Raw genomic sequence first — 17,189 nt, forward strand, 5'->3', positions numbered from 1 at the left:
ATAATTTTATGGTTGGGTCACAACATGAGGAACTGTATTTAAAGGGCCAGAAGGTTGAGAACCACTGCTTCAGTCTGAGGGCCGACGCTCTATCCACTCAGCCAAACCGGCGAGGGCTGAATTTCTTTCTATTTCTAGGTTATTTATTTCAGAGTGATCTTCCCCAGACCCATCAGATTTAGAGGCCCTACTTGAAGTAGGATTTTAAAACGTAGTGTTCAGTGCTGGAGGGTGGGGGCGGCCAGGGAGAGGTCATTGGGGGAACAAGGAGACTTCTGTAATACTTTAAACAATAAAGAATTAAAAAATAAAATAATAAAAGGAGATTCTCCCTCCTTTGTAAAAAATAAAAATAAAAATAAATAAATAAAATGTAATGTTTGGTGAGAAGCCTTTCGCTCACATCCAGTTGGTCTAGGACAGTGGTCAGCAAACTGCAGCTCGCGAGCCACATGCGGTTCTTTGGCCCCGTGAGCGTGGCTCTTCCACAAAATACCACGTGCAGGCCCGCATGTACAGTGCGACTGAAACTTCGTGGCCCATGCGCAGAAGTCGGTATTTTGTGGAAGAGCCACGCTCACGGGGCCAAAGAGCCGCATGTGGCTCGCGAGTCGCAGTTTGCTGACCACTGGTCTAGGTTAAAGGGCCAGTCCACAGTGTTTGCGTACAAGGATCACATGAAATTAATCAGAGGGGCAGAGGGAGCAGGCCCCAAGGTAGCACAGTTGTTGGCAGGTGTGAGAAGTGGGAAGAAGGCCCCAAAGGGTTGGAGCCAAGCTGGGAACTGGTAGGAGATGAGGTGGGGGACACCCCGGTTATCGGGGCTTGTGGGCTGTGTGGAGGACTTCAGGTTCATCCTAAGGGCGTTAGAAGGCCTAAGGGCTTTCAGCAGGACTATCACGTGGTTTGAATTCAGAACAAGGCTACTTAGGCTGTTCCTTGGAGACGGGTTGGAGTGGGCGATGACAGGTACCAGTTACATGGGCCTGAGAGCTGTGTGGTGTGAGGTCGGGAATCTTAGGGGATGAGGGAAATGTCCTGTAGCTGATTGTTGTGGCTACACAACTGTATGTGCTCGCATTAGGCCTACACAGTAAAGAGGGCCAATTTCACGGTATGTAAATGGCACCTTAATAATCCTGGACTTCAAAGAATCGTGAGCCCTGAGGGAAATGCAAACTGAAACCTCAGGGAGAGGAAGGGGGCACACCGGGACTCAGGCGCTAACACCGGTGCCATAGCCCCACCTCTTCTCCACCCTCAGCCCATCTAGTTTACGGGGCTGATCATCCCTCTAGAAGTGGGTATGTGATCCCAGGTGTGACCAATCAGAGCTCTGCATTCCCCTGGCACAGTGACTGGTTCACAGTCAGGCCCGTGACCTCAGACCTGGATGAACAGCGCATTGCAGCTCTGAGACGGGATCTGGCCAAAGTGGAAAGGGAACTGAATGAAACACTAGGATGTAAGCCTGGGAGCTGATCGGGACCCGAAGGAGGAGAACGGAAGCCATGGAAGAAGGAGAGAGACTACTTACAGGGTCCAGGGGTTTGGATCGCGCCCAGGTCATCACCGTGGAAACTAAAATAAACACCTTTCGCTTCTCAAAGTGGCTGACTTCCTCATTCAGTGCTGTGGGGCCAAAGAGCCAGCGTTACTTGGATCCACAGAACGTGTGCACTTTCGAAGCCACGTGTACTGTTAGTGAGACTGGAAGCGACTCCTTTTTCCAACTTAACGCCAGGGTGGCGTCCCCTCCGACGCTGGGCTGTGTGTCCGTCATTGGCGTTCTCCCTCCAGCCCCCTGACGTCCTCTGCGCCCAGCGGAGAACCTGCACTCCCTCCCTCCCTGAGCCTGCAGGTGTGTGCCCTCACCTGGTAGGAGGGCAGTGATGGAGACAGTCATGGCGGACATGGATGGGCACGACTCATGGGCTTTATGGAACGCTCACCATATGAAATAGGTACTACCCTGACCTCTGCTCTACAGGGACGGGAATGGAGGTCCCGTGTGCCCAGGATCATGGGAGGAAGGGGTGGGGCTGAGAGCCCAGCCCAGGCCGCCCGGCTGCAAGGCCTGTGCTCTCTCTCCAGGCTGTGGGCCCAGCTGCGAGGGGAGGGAGCAGGAGGCCCCAGCAAGGCTGCGGATGGGGGCTGTGGGCGCCCCAAAGCAGAAGGGAAGGCCCTCCTGGGAACTCACATAGAGCAGCCCGATGGAGCCTAAGCCCTTGTGGAAGGAAGTAATTTGGGGGTGACTCCTTCCCACTTCCCTGGGTGGGGAGAGCACCGTGCGGTGGGGGTGGGGTGGGGTGGGGGGAAGGGGGCTGGGGGCGTTGTGGGGGTGCGGGATGGGGATTTAGGACACTGTGGGTAGAGGGGGAGCATTTGATTTCCAAAGGGTTTGCCACTCTCCAGGGGGACTCCCCGCACATCTAAGCACCTACTCTCCTTGGATACTTTGCACATGCGAAGCCACTAAAATGTTTTTGATGGTGTGTAAAATCCTAGAGAAAAAAAAAACCTAAAGTGAAGGCTGGTTAAATTGTCAGAGGACCTAAGTGACACAGTTACTCATAGTGTAGTCTCACGAGCTGATTCCTTAAACAACAAGCAAAACAAGGAACTGCCGACATCCTGAATCTACTAAATGGGTGGGTTCGACAGAATGAGAAAGTATCCTGGGATTAAATCTAAGAGCGCCACGTCCGCATGTTAATCCCACTCGGGTGTTAATTTCAGCTCCTGTCTTGATTCTATTAACAAAGAGGGCCTCTTCCGTTTGCTCTCTCAGCCTCTCTCTCTGGTGGTTTCGTCTGGCCTACTTTGTGGATGCCGGCACCTCTGAGCTGCTCTAACTGGGCTGTCGCCTGGATTTATCATCTTAATGGGTCAAAATGATCTGCTTGTTCGCTGTGGACAAGCACATTTCACCCACATGCGCAAACGTTTTCTCTCATTTCTAATACTGTTTTCCTTTCTCCTATGTCCTTTTACCTTCCTTTGATAGTATCTGAAAGGCGAGGTGGGAGAATTCTTTTATATTAAAACGTTCACATCTATATATATAAAAGCCTAAGTGACCATTAGGACTGAATGACTGGAACAACCGGAAAAACCGGTTGACCAATCGCTATGATGCACACTGACCACCAGGAGGCAGACGCTCAAATGCAGGTGGTCGGTGTACTCCCACAGCCAACCTCCCACAGTCCCTCCCCCCCGGGCCCTGATCACGGGGTGTGGGGGGCTGGCAGGCCAATCTCCCGTGGCCCCTACCCCCCTCCCTGGGCTGGCCAACCTCCTGCGATGCCTCCCCTCTGCCAGCTGGCCCCCCCACCCCAATAGGCCTTGATTGCCGGCCAGGTCAAGGTACCCCACCTTTGCATGAATTCATGCACTAGTAATTTAATAAAACATTATTAAGAAGTAATACAGGCCTAACCGGTTTGGCTCAGTGGATAGAGCGTCGGCTTGCAGACTGAAGTGTCCCAGGTTTGATTCCAGTCAAGGGCATGTACCTTGGTTGCGGGCACATCCCCAGTAGGGGGTGTGCAAGAGGCAGCTGATCGATGTTTCTCTCTCACTGATGTTTCTAACTCTCTATCCCTCTCCCTTCCTCTCTGTAAAAAATCAATAAAATATATTATACAAAAAAAAGAAGTAATACATAGCCATTGCAAAACCAAAATGAAACAAAACCCCCAAATCTAAGAATGTGCCTCAGGTAAACCAACAAAGTCCCACCCCCACCCCACTCCCCCTTCTCCACAGCCCCACCTACCGCCTGCTCCCAGGTGACCCTGAAGGCAGACCAAGGGCCTCTGACTATACTTCCTTATAGACACAATCACTCTATATCTCAAAAATGAGGTAATACTGCCACCACCTTTCCATCCAATAGAGAGGTAAAATTTTCTTACATAAAGCTCCTTATCAGAATGAAGAAGGGGTCGGTAAAACATACTCTGCACTTGAACACCCATGAAAGGAAATGCCGTGATCAAAGTTTAAGAACCAACTACATTCCCTTGAGGGGCACTGGTTGGGGAGCCCTATGAGGGGCCGAAGGTCACCTGTCATAGCAGGAAGTCAGTGGTCAGTGTCTGAAATTCACAACCAAAGGACATCAGTGCAGGCATTTTCATGTATTAAAAGGAACAAGGGGTTAAAGGAGGTTCCTTTTAGGGAGTAGGGATGGGATGGGAAGAAAATGCAGGGAATTGTTGCTCTTTATCCTAAGCCTTCCCGCGCCTTTTAATTTCCCTTTTCTTTTAAAAGATTATTTACTGATTTTAGAGAGAGAAAGGAAAAGAGAGAGAGAAATCTTGATTTGTTGCTCCACCCACATATGCACTCATTGGCCGGTCCTTGTAGGTGCCCTGACCCGGCATGGAACCCGCACCCCGGCATATCAGGGTGATGCTTCAACCCACTGAGCTGCCAGGCCAGGACTGTGCTTTTTAATTTTCAAACCCTGTCCTGGTTTAACTTCAGGAAGAAAAAAAACAACACAAAGCATTAAAAATTTTAAGAAAATTGCAAGGATTCATTACATAGAAAAACCAATTTCCAAAGCCTGGCACAAAATAGGAACTCGACAAACATTATGTCTGATTGCTACTGTAGGCGGTGCAATTATTTCAGGAGGTGCCATTATCCATCATCTGTACATATTTGCCAAGGGACGAAATGCCCCCAGCAGGCTTCTGAAAAGCTCTGTTCCTAAAGATGGCACAGTGTTCACGTTTTTGATTTGTATCGCATTGAATGAAATTTAGGCCCAGAGTTACAAAGAGGAGGGAGATCAATCACGTTAAGCTCCCGAGGAATCCCACCCGCCCACGGAAGCACTGTTTCATCACGATCTCCCCGAATAGGCAGACGCATGCCTGAGGCTCTGTTCCATTTCTTTCCTTTAAGCCAACGTGTGGCTTTGCTGTTGATATTATCAGGGGTTGGCAAAAGTACTGCCTGCTAATAAAACAAGATTTTATTGCCCAACTGGCATGGCTCAGTGTCTGAGCATCGACCTATGAACTAGGAGGTCGCCTTCGATTCCCAGTGGTGGCGGTGGGGAGGGGCATATGCCCCGGTGTGGGCTCGATCCCCAGTGGTGGCGTGCAGGAGGCAGCTGATCAGTGGTTCTCTCTCATCATTGATGTTTCTCTCTCTCTCTCCCTCTCCCTTCCTCTCTGAACTCAATAAAAACATTGAAAAATAAAATAAAATTTAATTGGAACCAGACCATTCATTTACATATCGTTTATGCTCTGTTCTGGCGAGGATGGCAGAGTAGTTGGCTCGAAAAGCCAAAAATGTTTACTATCTGGCCCTTCACAGGAAGAGTTCGCTGGCCACCGATCTAAACAGTCTAACGCAAAGATAATGAGGTGCAAAAAGCATTGGAAAGTCAGGTGTTTTGTGTCTTTTTGGCTGCCCCAGTCTAGAACAATTCAGATAAGCTGATCTGCTTTCTTCTTTGCCCCTGCGTTAATGAGGAGATAAATGACAACGCACCAAATTGCTAAACAGCACCTCGTCCTTCTAGATGTGAGGATCCTAGAGGTTATCATTTTCCCAGAGCATTTTAAAAGCTGCAAGCAGCCCTAGCTGGTTTGGCTCAGTGGATACAGCGTCAGACTGTGGACTGGAGGGTCCAGGGTTTGATTCCAGTCAAGGGCACAAGCTCAGGTTGCAGGCTCGATCCCCAGTAGGGGGGCGTGCAGGAGGCAGGCCATCAATATTCTCTCTCATCATTGGGGTTTCTATCTCTATCTCCCTCTCCTTTCCTCTCTGAAATCAATAAAAATATTAAATAAATAAATAAGTAATTAAATAAATAAAAGCTGCAAGCATTCCCCACAGCCCCCCTACCTCTTGCCATCTGGGGGCATTTGTTGGCCTGAATCAAACCCTCACAGTTAGAAATAATTCCTTTCTTTTCAAAGTCACCTCCTGTGATGTCTTTCCGGTGAATGTGCCATTCTCTACCCCGCGGTCAAGTTTCTCGTGTGTTCCTTCGCACTCTTTAGGCCTCCAAGTGCCTGGTAGGTACAATCTTTTTCTTATTTGCTATGTATCTGCCCATTACAATCAACCGCACCTCCTTAAGCAGTGCCTGCAGAATGAGTCAAGGCCACGTTTTGGAAGTTAATGTTTCCTTTCTTTCTTTTTCTTTTTTAAAATATATTTTATTGATTTTTTTACAGAGAAGAAGGGAGAGGGATAGAGTTAGAAATATCAATGAGAGAGAAACATCGACCAGCTGCCTCCTGCACGCCCCCCCCCCCCCCACTGGGGATGTGCCCGCAACCAAGGTACATGCCCCTGACTGGAATTGAACCCAGGACCCTTGAGTCCGCAAGCTGACGCTCTATCCACTGAGCCAAACCGTCTAGGGCTGTTTCCTTTCTTTCAATGATAAAGAATATCCTGATCCTTGGGATAGAATATTTTGTTAACATAATTAAACAAGGAGGCCCATTAGATGGAGGTGGTTCAGATACCTTCGCAGCCTACGTCAGCAAACCCGCAATGAAGCCAGTAACTGCCTCCAGGTTAAGAACGCAAGCCCTGGCTGGTAGCTCAGTTGGTGAGAGTGTCATCCCGATACGCCAAGGTTGTGGGCTTGGTCCCTGGTCCGGGCACCAGTGAAGGCATAAATAAGTGGAACAGTAAAATAATATTTCTCTCTTTCTCCAAAAAATCAATTAAAAAAAGAAATAAAAAATGTCAGGACAACCAATCACAGCCCACTAGGCTCTTCCACATAAGGTAAACCCTTCAGCTATAGCCAATCAAGTACTTTCTTTGTTTTTTTTCCCTGCTTTTCTCTAGACAAGCCTTCCCCCAGCTCCTGTGGACGGAGCACTCTTACCCGCTTCCAGGTTGGCACTACCTAATTTGAATTGATTTTTGCTCGAATAAACTCTTAAACATTTTAATATGTCTTTGTTTATCACAGGCATATCCATTAGCCTGATTTCATTCTGGGTTTAGTAAGTCTCGCTTCTAATGGTCCTAATTTGATGACTCTTAAATGACTCTTCAGTAAAGTAAATTACACCCAAGGGGTGTCCCCGGAGATAAAGGGGTCCCCTCACTGACCGGACACTGCCCAGAGGGCTTCCTCCGCTTGCTTCGGGCTCTCAGTGATGTTGTAAATAATGATATCGCACTCCAGCAGGCGCATGAGAAGTTCTTCTCGAGAAATGTCCTGGGAAGAGAACCGACAGTCATTTGTTCAAGAAGCTGATGAAGGATCAGTGATATGTAGATGGAATAACAGTTTCCCAATGAGATACCCTGCACAGAAGAATCCCACTGAAAACATTTGCAGAAGGAGGGTTCCTTTTGAAATGAAATTTTGGCTCTCTGCTGTGGGTGGTTTTCAAATAACAAAGACACTTACGGAAATAGCTGGGAACAGATGATTAAAAAGTTGCATGATGATTAGGTATGCTGTTCACAATTCAGAAGGGAAGAATTAGGACATACTGGGGAAAAAACAGGGGGAGGCATTCAAAATTCACTCAGACTCTCTGCAAGATTATTTGAGCGATTATATATCTTGAGTCACTCAGAAGTGCTGATGAGTGATTTATGGGGATTGTTTCAGCATCCTCGAGATGGAACCAATCCGTTCTCTTTCTAGATGTAAGGTATCTTATTACAGTTGACTGTTGGGAATATTTTAAAAATGCAGAAACTTTTAATGGTTAGAAATATAAAGTTCTTAGATTTGACAAAAGTAACTGGGGTGATCATCGTGTTTGGTTTTTTTAACGTTTTTTAATTTATTTTTAGAAAGAGAGGAAGAAGAAGAAGAGGAGGAGGAGGAGGAGAAAAAAGAGAGAGAGAGAGACTGATGTGAGAGAGATCAGTTGCTTTCCATATACACCCTGACTAGGAACCTGCATCCTGGGCATGTGTCTTGACCGGGAATCAAACCAGTTACCTTTCGGTGCAGAGGACGATGCTCAACCAACTGAGCCACACAGGCCAGGGTGACCATCGTGTTTTAACTAGCTATTCCTCGCTGTGTGGATGCCCACACATAGCACATTTCCCGGTAGAGCGATAGCAAGAGTGGATGTTGAGATAACCACACGAGGACAATGCATTTCCAAACCAGCACTTGCATTTGCCATGTGGAGGCAGCAGTGTTTCTCAGTGAGACAGCAATATGATGGCACGTTATTCCAAAGGAGCTTTCCCTTCGCAGATAGCGCCCACCAGGGCCCAGGGCTGTACTGGGGTCATGCAGGGAAGAGTACATTTTAAATACAGTATATAGAGAGAATGTGAGGAGCCTGGAAATCCAAATGAGACTCATACTTCCAGGAGTTTCTAATTTCAATTCTTATTTTTTAAAATATATTTTTATTGATTTCAGAGAGGAAGGGAGAGGAAGGGAGAGATAGAAACCCAACATTGATCAGATGCCTCCTGTACGCCCCCTACTGAGGATTGAGCCCAAAACCCAGACATGTGCCCTTGGCTGGAATTGAACCCAGGACCCTTCAGTCCACAGGCTGACGTTCTATCCACTGAGCCAAATTGGCTAGGGCTAATTTAAATTCTTTAAAGTCTCAACAGCCCCCGCTGGTTTGGCTCAGTGGATAGAGCGTCGGCCTAGGGACTGAAGGGTCCCAGGTTCGATTCCGGTCAAGGGCATATACCTTGGTTGTGGGCACATCCTCAGTAGGGAGTGTGCAGGAGGCAGCTGAATTGATGTTTCTCTCTCATCAATGTTTCTAACTCTCTATTCCTCTCCCTTTCTCTCTGTAAAAAAAAATCAATAAAATATATTTTAAAAAAATAAAATAAAGTCTCAACAATGGTGGTTCATTTCCTTTTTAGGACAAAGGCCAGCCCCCACCTTGCCCCTTACCTTCCCAAGCCCCACACATGTGCAGGAGGTGGGGAATGAGAAGCAGAGCAAGGACATGTTGTAAGGGGGGGTCTTGGGGCGGGGGAAGGGGGGGTTGGTGATGCTTCCCTTTGTCTGCTCTCAGCAGAAACCACTAGGACTTACGGAGTACGTCTCCAGGGCAAAGTCGGGCGAGGGTTTTCCGGATGTGGAAAGCGTGCCCACGATCTGGAACGTGCCCTCCTTCAGTTTGGATGAGGAGGCATCTGGTATAGCTGACTTACTCTCCTCATCCTCTTCTTCTTCTTCTGTCATTTCTTCAAGGGAAGCCCCGGCCACACAGTTCGATAGAAACTGCAAGACAAGAGCGGGTTCCCCAATACTAAGAACACCTTGGAGTCAATGAATGATGATTCTAAGAACCTGCCTTTCGTTAGGGTTGCTAGAGGTGCCACACATGAAAATGAAACGCATTTTTAAAAAAATATATTTTTATTGATTTCAGAGAAGAAGGGAGAGGAAGAGAGAAACAAAAATATCAATGATGAGAGAGAATCATTGATCGGCTGCCCCCTACACATCCTCCCCCTTCTTCCCACTGGGGATTGAGCCCAGCAACCTGAGCATGTGCCCTTGACCGGAATCGAACCTAGGACCTTTCAGTCCGCAGGCCGACACTCTATCCACTGAGCCAAACCGGCCAGGGCTGAAATAAATTCTTTAGAATGAGCATCACCATGTATGGTTAAAGAATAACGTAGCTTATTTGAATGTCTAGAACAGGGGTGGGCAAACTTTTTGACTCGAGGGCCACAATGGGTTCTTAAACTGGACCGGAGGGCCGGAACAAAAGCATGGATGGAGTGTTTGTGTGAACTAATATAAATTCAAAGTAAACATCATTACATAAAAGGGTACGGTCTTTTTTTTTTTAGTTTTATTCATTTCAAACGGGCCGGATCTGGCCTGCGGGCCATAGTTTGCCCACGGCTGGTCTAGAAGCTCTTTCCTTGACTTTAAAAAATCCTGTCCTAACCAGTTTGGCTCAGTGGATAGAGCATTGGCCTGTGGACTGAAGGGTCCCAGGTTCGATTCCAGTCAAGGGCATGTACCTTGGTTGCAGGCACATCCTCAGAAGGGGATGTGCAGGAGGAAGCTGATAGATGTTTCTCTCTCATCGATGTTTTTAACTCTCTATCCCTCTCCCTTCCTCTCTATAAAAATCAATTAAAAATATATTTTAAAAAATCCTATATAATAAAAGCATAATATACAAATTGACCAAATGGCGGAACAACCAGTTGCTATGATGTGCACTGACCACCAGGGGGCAGACGCTCAGTGCAAGAGCTGCCCCCTTGTGGTCAGTGTGCTCCCACAGGGGGAGTGCCACTCAGCCAGAAGCCAGGCTCATGGCTGGCGAGCACAGCAACGGTGGTGGGAGCCTCTCCCACCTCTGCCTCAGGTGGGTGGTAAGGAGTGAGGGGTCCCAGACTGCAAGAGTCCCAAACTGCAAAAGGGATGTCGGGCCTAAGCCAGCAGTTGGACATCCCCCGAGGGGTCCCAGACTGCAAGAGGGCACAACCCGGGCTGAGGGACCCCCCCCCCTCAGTGCACGAATCTTGTGCACCAGGCCTCTAATATATATATATATATAAAATTGGTTTTAGAAAAAAAGGGAGAGGGGGAGAGAGAGAGAGAAACATCAATGATGAGAAAGAATCATTGATTGGCTGCCTCCTGCATGCCCCCTACTGGGGATCGAGCCCGAAACCGGGCATGTGCCCTGACCGGGAATTGAACCCTGACCTCCTGGTTCATAGGTCAATGCTCCATACTGAGCCAGACTAGCTGGGCCTTCCCTTGACTTCTTAACCCCAACAGAAATTCCTTCCTTCTATTCATGTAATTATTTCCCTTCCTTTTCTCATAAAATCCCTTTGCCTTCACCCCCCTAATTAGAACACTACCTGGGCTTCTCCCAGAATCTGTGATTCCTGAACAGCTACTTTTTTTTTGGATCTCAAATAGACACTTATTGCCTTTTACTCAGCTTCTCATTTTTAGGTTAATAGTACAGACAACAGCAATTACTTGGCATTGGAGAAAGAGAGGTCCTAGTTAGTGAAGGAAAAGCCAGAAAATTCTGTTATTGATAAGCTTTTGAAAAGATACCTCTACAAACTAAAAGTTTTATTCTGCAGATACACTGTTCAAAAATAATCAGGGATCAAAATGAGATAAAGTAAAAAGTTACATTCTCTTCCTTCTCTCCCCCTTCTCACCTCAATCATGTCACCTCCCTTTTTAAATACGCCAGTGGCCTTCATGGGATGAGAATATAAGCCAAGCGCCTAACCCCGCACTATCTGGGCCTTTGTGCTTGACTCTCCTTCGTTAATTTATGCAACAAATATCGATGGGGTGCTGAGCATGTGTGAGGCACTGTTTAGTTGCCGGGCAGGGCCACATTTCATGGGCTCTTTCCTCCATAAAAAAACATTAAGCCCTAGCCAGTTTGGCTCAGTGGATAAAGCGTTGGCCTGCAGACTGAAGGGTCCCGGGTTCGATTCCGGCCAAGGGCACATGCCTGGGTTGTAGACTCGGTCCCCAGTAAGGGGCGTGCAGGAGGCAGCCGATCAATGATTCTTTCTCATCATTGATGTTTCTATCTCTCTCTCCCTCTTCCTTCTTCTCTGAAATCAATAAAGAAATATATATATATATATATATATATATATATATATATAATATATATTTTTTTTTTAACAAAGAACTCAGGCTGTGGATTCAGAGAAGACCTGGGATTGAATTTTAACTCTGCTACTTCTGAGCTGAAGGATTTTGAAAAAAACAAACAAAACATTAAAAATTAGACTTTACATGTGTGTTGCTATAAAGACAAACATAATCTTTGACCCTCAAATTTAATTTGCTTCCTTTTGATTTTCAAAGAAATGGAAACATTTTTGTGGGTCCCAAAGTCTCCTGGGCCCCAAAGTCTCCTGGGCCCTGGGCACTGTCTGCTGCACCAATGAATCAGCCCTGGAGCTGCCGGTCACTGCCCCATCCCGGGCCACTCTGTCCTCTTCCTCTGAGAAGGCCAACCTGACTCCCATCCCGGGGCCTTTGCCCTTGGCGTGCCCTGAGAACTAGTTCCTGGGGCTTGCTCCTCGCCTTGGGCCAGATTCAAGAGCTGCTTTGTGCAACTCTGTGCGAAGCCGCTGCTCTCGCCCACCAGTCAACGTTTGAGGTCCTTTGGCCTGCAGAGTATTTATCACACATTGAAATATTTTGTTTATTCTAAGTACTAGTGATTGTCTTCTTGGAGACACAGGGTCCATGAGGGCAACAACCTTTTTTTGGTCTTATTCATTCTGATATTCTCTGTTGCCTGCCATTGTGTAGGTGGGCATGAATGAATCCCATCCAAAGAGGTGATACTAGTGAAGTGGCTTGTGCATCCTATGAGGCATTTTCTGCGTATAGAATATCTATCTATCTATCTATCTATCTATCTATCTATCTATCTATCAATCTATCTTTTCTATATCTATTTTTTTGAAAGACACACAGAAGTACATACTACCTCTGTCTTTTTAATGCTTCTTTTCTTTAAAAAAATTTGGTTATTGTATTGTTTTAGTTTTGTCTTTGTTCCTTCTTTCCCCCTTTTCTGATCATGTGATTTCACTCTCTTCTAGGAAATACCTATTATATAAATACATGTAATATCACATATATTGTACATCATAGATAATGGTGTGCTGTGTAAGAGATACTATTTTTACATATAAATTATATACCTAAGTCTATATATTTTTGACTGATCAACTTTAGATGATGTGCTGGGTTGACCAGTGTCCCCTCCCCCACAAATTGCTGTCCGCCGGGAACGTGCGAATCTGACCATAGTTGGAAAGAGGGTCTTTGCAGATGTAATCAGGATAAATGAACTTATGCCAGGTCAGGGTGGGCTCTAAGCCAATGGCTGGTGTCCTTATCAGAAGAGGGAACTTCGGCACAGAGACACCAAGGGGAGAAGACTGGGTAAAGATGGAGGCAGAGTTCAGAGTGACTATAAGCCAAGGGATGGCCAGGACCGAGGCCGCCCCAGGAGCTGAGAGGAAGGCCGGGGACAGACCCTCCCTCGAGCCCCCCAGAGGAGCCAACCTGCTGACGCTGAGCTTCCACTTCTGGACTTCCCAACTGGGAGGGAAGAAGTTCCATTGTTTCAAGCCACCCAGTTTGTGGTCATTTGTTACCACAGTCTTAGGAAATCCATACGACCTCCTCAGGGAAGTGATACAATCATGGCTTTCTTTTTATGGCTGAGCACTTCTGAGCTCTTTCTGAATTTCATTTTCCAGCGGTGAACGATGGAAAAGGGTGAAAAAGCTTAGTGGGACTCAGGACCCCAAACAGTGCCAGGCACAGAACCGACGCTCAAACCGTAGGCTGAAGGGCGGCTGAATGGAAAATGCTTTGTGGGTGATATGACCATTGGACGAATTTTTAAAATTACAGTTTACATCCAGTATCAGTTTGTATTAGTTTCATGTGCACAGCATAGGGGTTAGACAATATCTACTTTACAAAGTGTTCCCTGATATTTCCAGTACCCACCTGGCACCACCCACAGTCTTGCAATATTTTTTACTGTAATCCCTATGCTGTGTACTTTATGTCCCCGTCCCCGTGACTGATTTGGAATTATTTATTTATTTTTTATAAAAACATATTTTATTGATTTTTTACAGAGAGGAAGGGAGAGGGATACAGAGAAACATCGATGAGAGAGGAACATCGATTCAGCTGCGTCCCTCACACTCCCCACTGGGGATGTGCCCGCAACCAAGGTACATGCTCTTGACCAGAATCGAACCTGAGACCCTTCAGTCCGCAGGCTGACGCTCTATCCACTGAGCCAAACCGGTTAGGGCACTGATTTGGATTTATATTCTTATCAGCTGCGCGCTTCGGCTACGGTGGTGGAGTGGAAACAGAGCCCAGTTAAGGGGTCAGAGACCTGGTTTCTATTTCCAGGTTCTGCCTCCAACTCACTACGTGATCTTGGGCAGGTCCCTTCCTTCCGCTGAGCCTCAGTTTCCCCTCTTTAACAGGGGAGGACTCAGGGCTGCACCCGCGATCTCGGGGGTGGGGAAGAGGACTTCCAGGTGGGGTGGCTGTCTAGCCTGGATTCGGACTGGGGTCCTGGGGGCATTGGCTGTGCCCAGGAAGAGGGACCCTCTCTTAGGAGGGGCCCGGACAGCAGCCCGCGGCACAGGACCTCTCAGGGTTCGGGACCCGGGGCGCTGGAACGGAGTTGGGGGCCGGGGTCCCGCCGCCGCTCACCTTCCCAATGTTTCCGCTGCTGTAGGAGTCCAGCAGGTTTATAAACACCCTCTGGACCCGGATAACTTTCTCCGTGCGGACGATATCCTCTTCTTCGGCCATGGCGGGAGCCGCTCTGGTAGCTGCGGGGAAAGCGTCCCTTTGGTTGCCAAGGCGGCGAGGTCAAGGCCTCCGGACCGCTGGGCCAAAGCCGCTCCCTGGGGGCGGGGCCTAGGGCGCTGGGCGGGGCGTCCGTGGGTGGGCGGGGCCACTGGCTCCCCGCGCTCCCTGGGCTCTGCCCCGCCCGCTGTGCCTGCAGCCCAGGTCCCACTCAGCCCTGCTACAGGCCGGGTGCCCTCGGGCAGGGCGCGACCTGTTCCTTTTCTGCTCTTTCATTCGGAAACTCTGGAAACACGCCCCAGTGTCCACTTGGCAGGGAGGACTAGGAGGACTACAATTATTGATGAATCTGATGAGAAGGTTGAGCTACCGCCTAGGCCTCCCCTGGAATTGGAGTTAATGTGAAATGGTCTCACCGGGAGGACCTGGCATCATCCTCTACTGTAATAGAGAGCGTTGCCCTGGAATTTCGGGTCCTGGACACGCGAACAACAGCATGGGTGGCCCCCCCTGGGCAGCCATGCTGCTTGGTCCCTGGGGCTCCCCTGGCCTAGGGGTCATTTCCGGAAAGACCTCTGGAATGGGTGGGGTGGAGGCAGCCGGGGGGCCACGGTGCTGGGGACCCAATCGCCCACATTCACTCAGGGATGGGATTTAGGTTTTGACCTTTCCAAATAAGACTGCGCATGCAGTTGCCCACAGCAACCGACAAGTGAAAAGATGACATTCCACTTAAGACTACATCTTGCCATTTGTTATCTGATTCTATTGAAATATTTTTGTGCTTTAAACATTGACTTGTTCAATGTAAATATTTAACACATGCAGCAATTTTTATTTTATTTTTAAAATACTGCTTGCCTTAAAAAAATGCAGGTGGCCCGGGAGCTCCAGAAAACTGGGAGGCTCTGGGCTGTCAGGTACTCAGATTTGGCTGAGTTACAGCTCTGCAGCCTTTTGCTGGAGCCTGGGACCCATCTTTTAACCTTTCCCAAGCTGTTAAATTGGCTGTAAAACAGGGGTGAAACCTCCAGTCTACAGGGCTGTTAGGATTAAATAAGACATGCATGAGAGCTTTTTCTGAAATGGTCTCCAAAGGTGCAATTGCTTTTATTCTGTAAGCCTAAGGCACACTGCTACAAATGGGAGCCTTTCATTCCTTTTTTATGTTTCATTCGAGCTTCTGTTTTGATAAAATAATTAACACTGACATTCTGCACTCAATTTTGGAAAAGATTGCTCCTAGTAACATTCTTTCTAAAAAATTATCAACAAAAAAATGCTGTCAACTTAAATATAAAAACTCATCACGACCAGTGCAAAACTCGATGAACTATCTTCCACCATCCTTTCAGATGGCTTGTTAGATCAAATATTCTAGAACTCCTTAGATGCCTCATTTCCAGATTTTTAGTTTGTTCCTATTGATATGAAGTTTAACAGGTAAGTACTTCGAAAGTTATCTACTGGTCATGCTACTATAAAATATCTCACCTGCGTTTCCTTCTCCCAGTTCACACTACCGATAACGGGTCAGTGTGTTTGCGCCAGAGTTATAGGGGGATTGCTTCCGGAGAATTTTACAGATGGTAGGTTGGGGGGTTCTGTTAATTCTGTTATACCAATTAACACAGCTTTCACTGTTATTCCTTCCCTCTTTTAAAATCAGCTCTCATGTAAACAGAGTTCAGGAGCTGCTCTCATTAACGCTCACTGTGGGCTACGCTGTGGCGTCAGAAGACCCATGTTCTGCCCAACTCCGCTGCTTACAGGTGGGCCGCTGAGCATGTCCCTCCACCTGTCCAAGTCTCAGCTCTGTTCTCACAAAGAAAGGGGTAGAAGGCAGAGTTCCAACGTTAACATGTCACGAAGACTCTCCGAGTTTTCCTAACCTGTTCTCCCTTGACAGTCAACACATTTTGTTTTTGAACACTGGAGAGAGAACGGTGCAGTGTGCGATGGAAGAGCTATGATCATGATCCCACACACACTGATTCGCTCTGTTGGAAGTGTAACCATTGATTCTGGACCCCGGGGAAAGGTGGGAATGGGGTCACCACGGGGAATGAGGATCCTGGAGCACACACAACTGAACACAGGTTGGTGCTTTTCCTAGAGAGGAAGGTTCTTCAGCTAGCTTGAACCCCAAATCTATTGCTTCCCCTTCAATTAGTACATACAAGCAAATGTAGAAAATGTGAAAAAGTATAGAGAAAATGAAAACTACCTATCTTATCACCTGCTGAGGACTATGGACATGCAGAATATTTTATTTTATTTTCCTGTTCACATAGAAGAGTATTTTCCAAAATAAGTTAGTTTCTTATTTTTTTCATGTAGTTCAATTTTCTCCATTGTCAATTCCCCCATCAATGTGGCATAACTTAATCACTTTTAGAGCCATTCCAATGGTTCATTAAAGAAAATGAACATCCTTGCGGTATATGTCCTCGGAATCGCTCACCATGCTAACTGGCTAGCACCAGAACAGAAGTTATAAACTTTGTAAAGGCTCTACCACCAATGTTTGCCAGAATATCCTTCAACAGAGGTAAGAGTGCCCTCTCACTAAATCCTTACTGGTATCATTATATTTAAACTAGAGGCCCGGTGCACAAAATTCCTGCACTGGAGGCGGGGGGGGGGGGGGGGGCCTCAGCCTGGCCTGTGCCCTCTCACAGTCCAGGACCCCTTGAGGGATGTCCACCTGTCTGCTCGCTGCTCCTTAGTGCTGCTGCGGCAGCAGGAGAGGCTCCTGCCACCGCCACTGCGCTCGCCAGCCATGAGCCCAGCTTCTGGCTGAGCGGCACTCCCCTTGTGGGAGCACACTGACCACCATGGGGCAGCTCCTGTGTTGAGCGCC

General features: G+C 47.6%; 1 protein-coding gene across 1 annotated transcript in view; it reads right to left on the reverse strand.

Annotated features, from left to right (window-relative positions):
• Positions 1-14,351, reverse strand: part of AK7 (adenylate kinase 7) — a 39,409-nt gene extending 25,058 nt beyond the window's left edge. The window contains exons 1-4 of the mRNA XM_036317625.1: positions 14,228-14,351; positions 9,038-9,226; positions 7,108-7,216; positions 1,538-1,632 (exon numbers count right to left, since the gene is read on the reverse strand). Coding sequence (XP_036173518.1) covers positions 1,538-1,632; positions 7,108-7,216; positions 9,038-9,226; positions 14,228-14,329 — 495 coding nt within the window. The 5' untranslated portion in view covers positions 14,330-14,351. The remainder of the gene's footprint in view (positions 1-1,537; positions 1,633-7,107; positions 7,217-9,037; positions 9,227-14,227) is intronic.
• Positions 14,352-17,189: the final 2,838 nt, after the last annotated feature.

Source organism: Myotis myotis, unplaced genomic scaffold (assembly GCF_014108235.1).
Source record: "Myotis myotis isolate mMyoMyo1 unplaced genomic scaffold, mMyoMyo1.p scaffold_m19_p_1, whole genome shotgun sequence".
NCBI lineage: Eukaryota > Metazoa > Chordata > Mammalia > Chiroptera > Vespertilionidae > Myotis > Myotis myotis.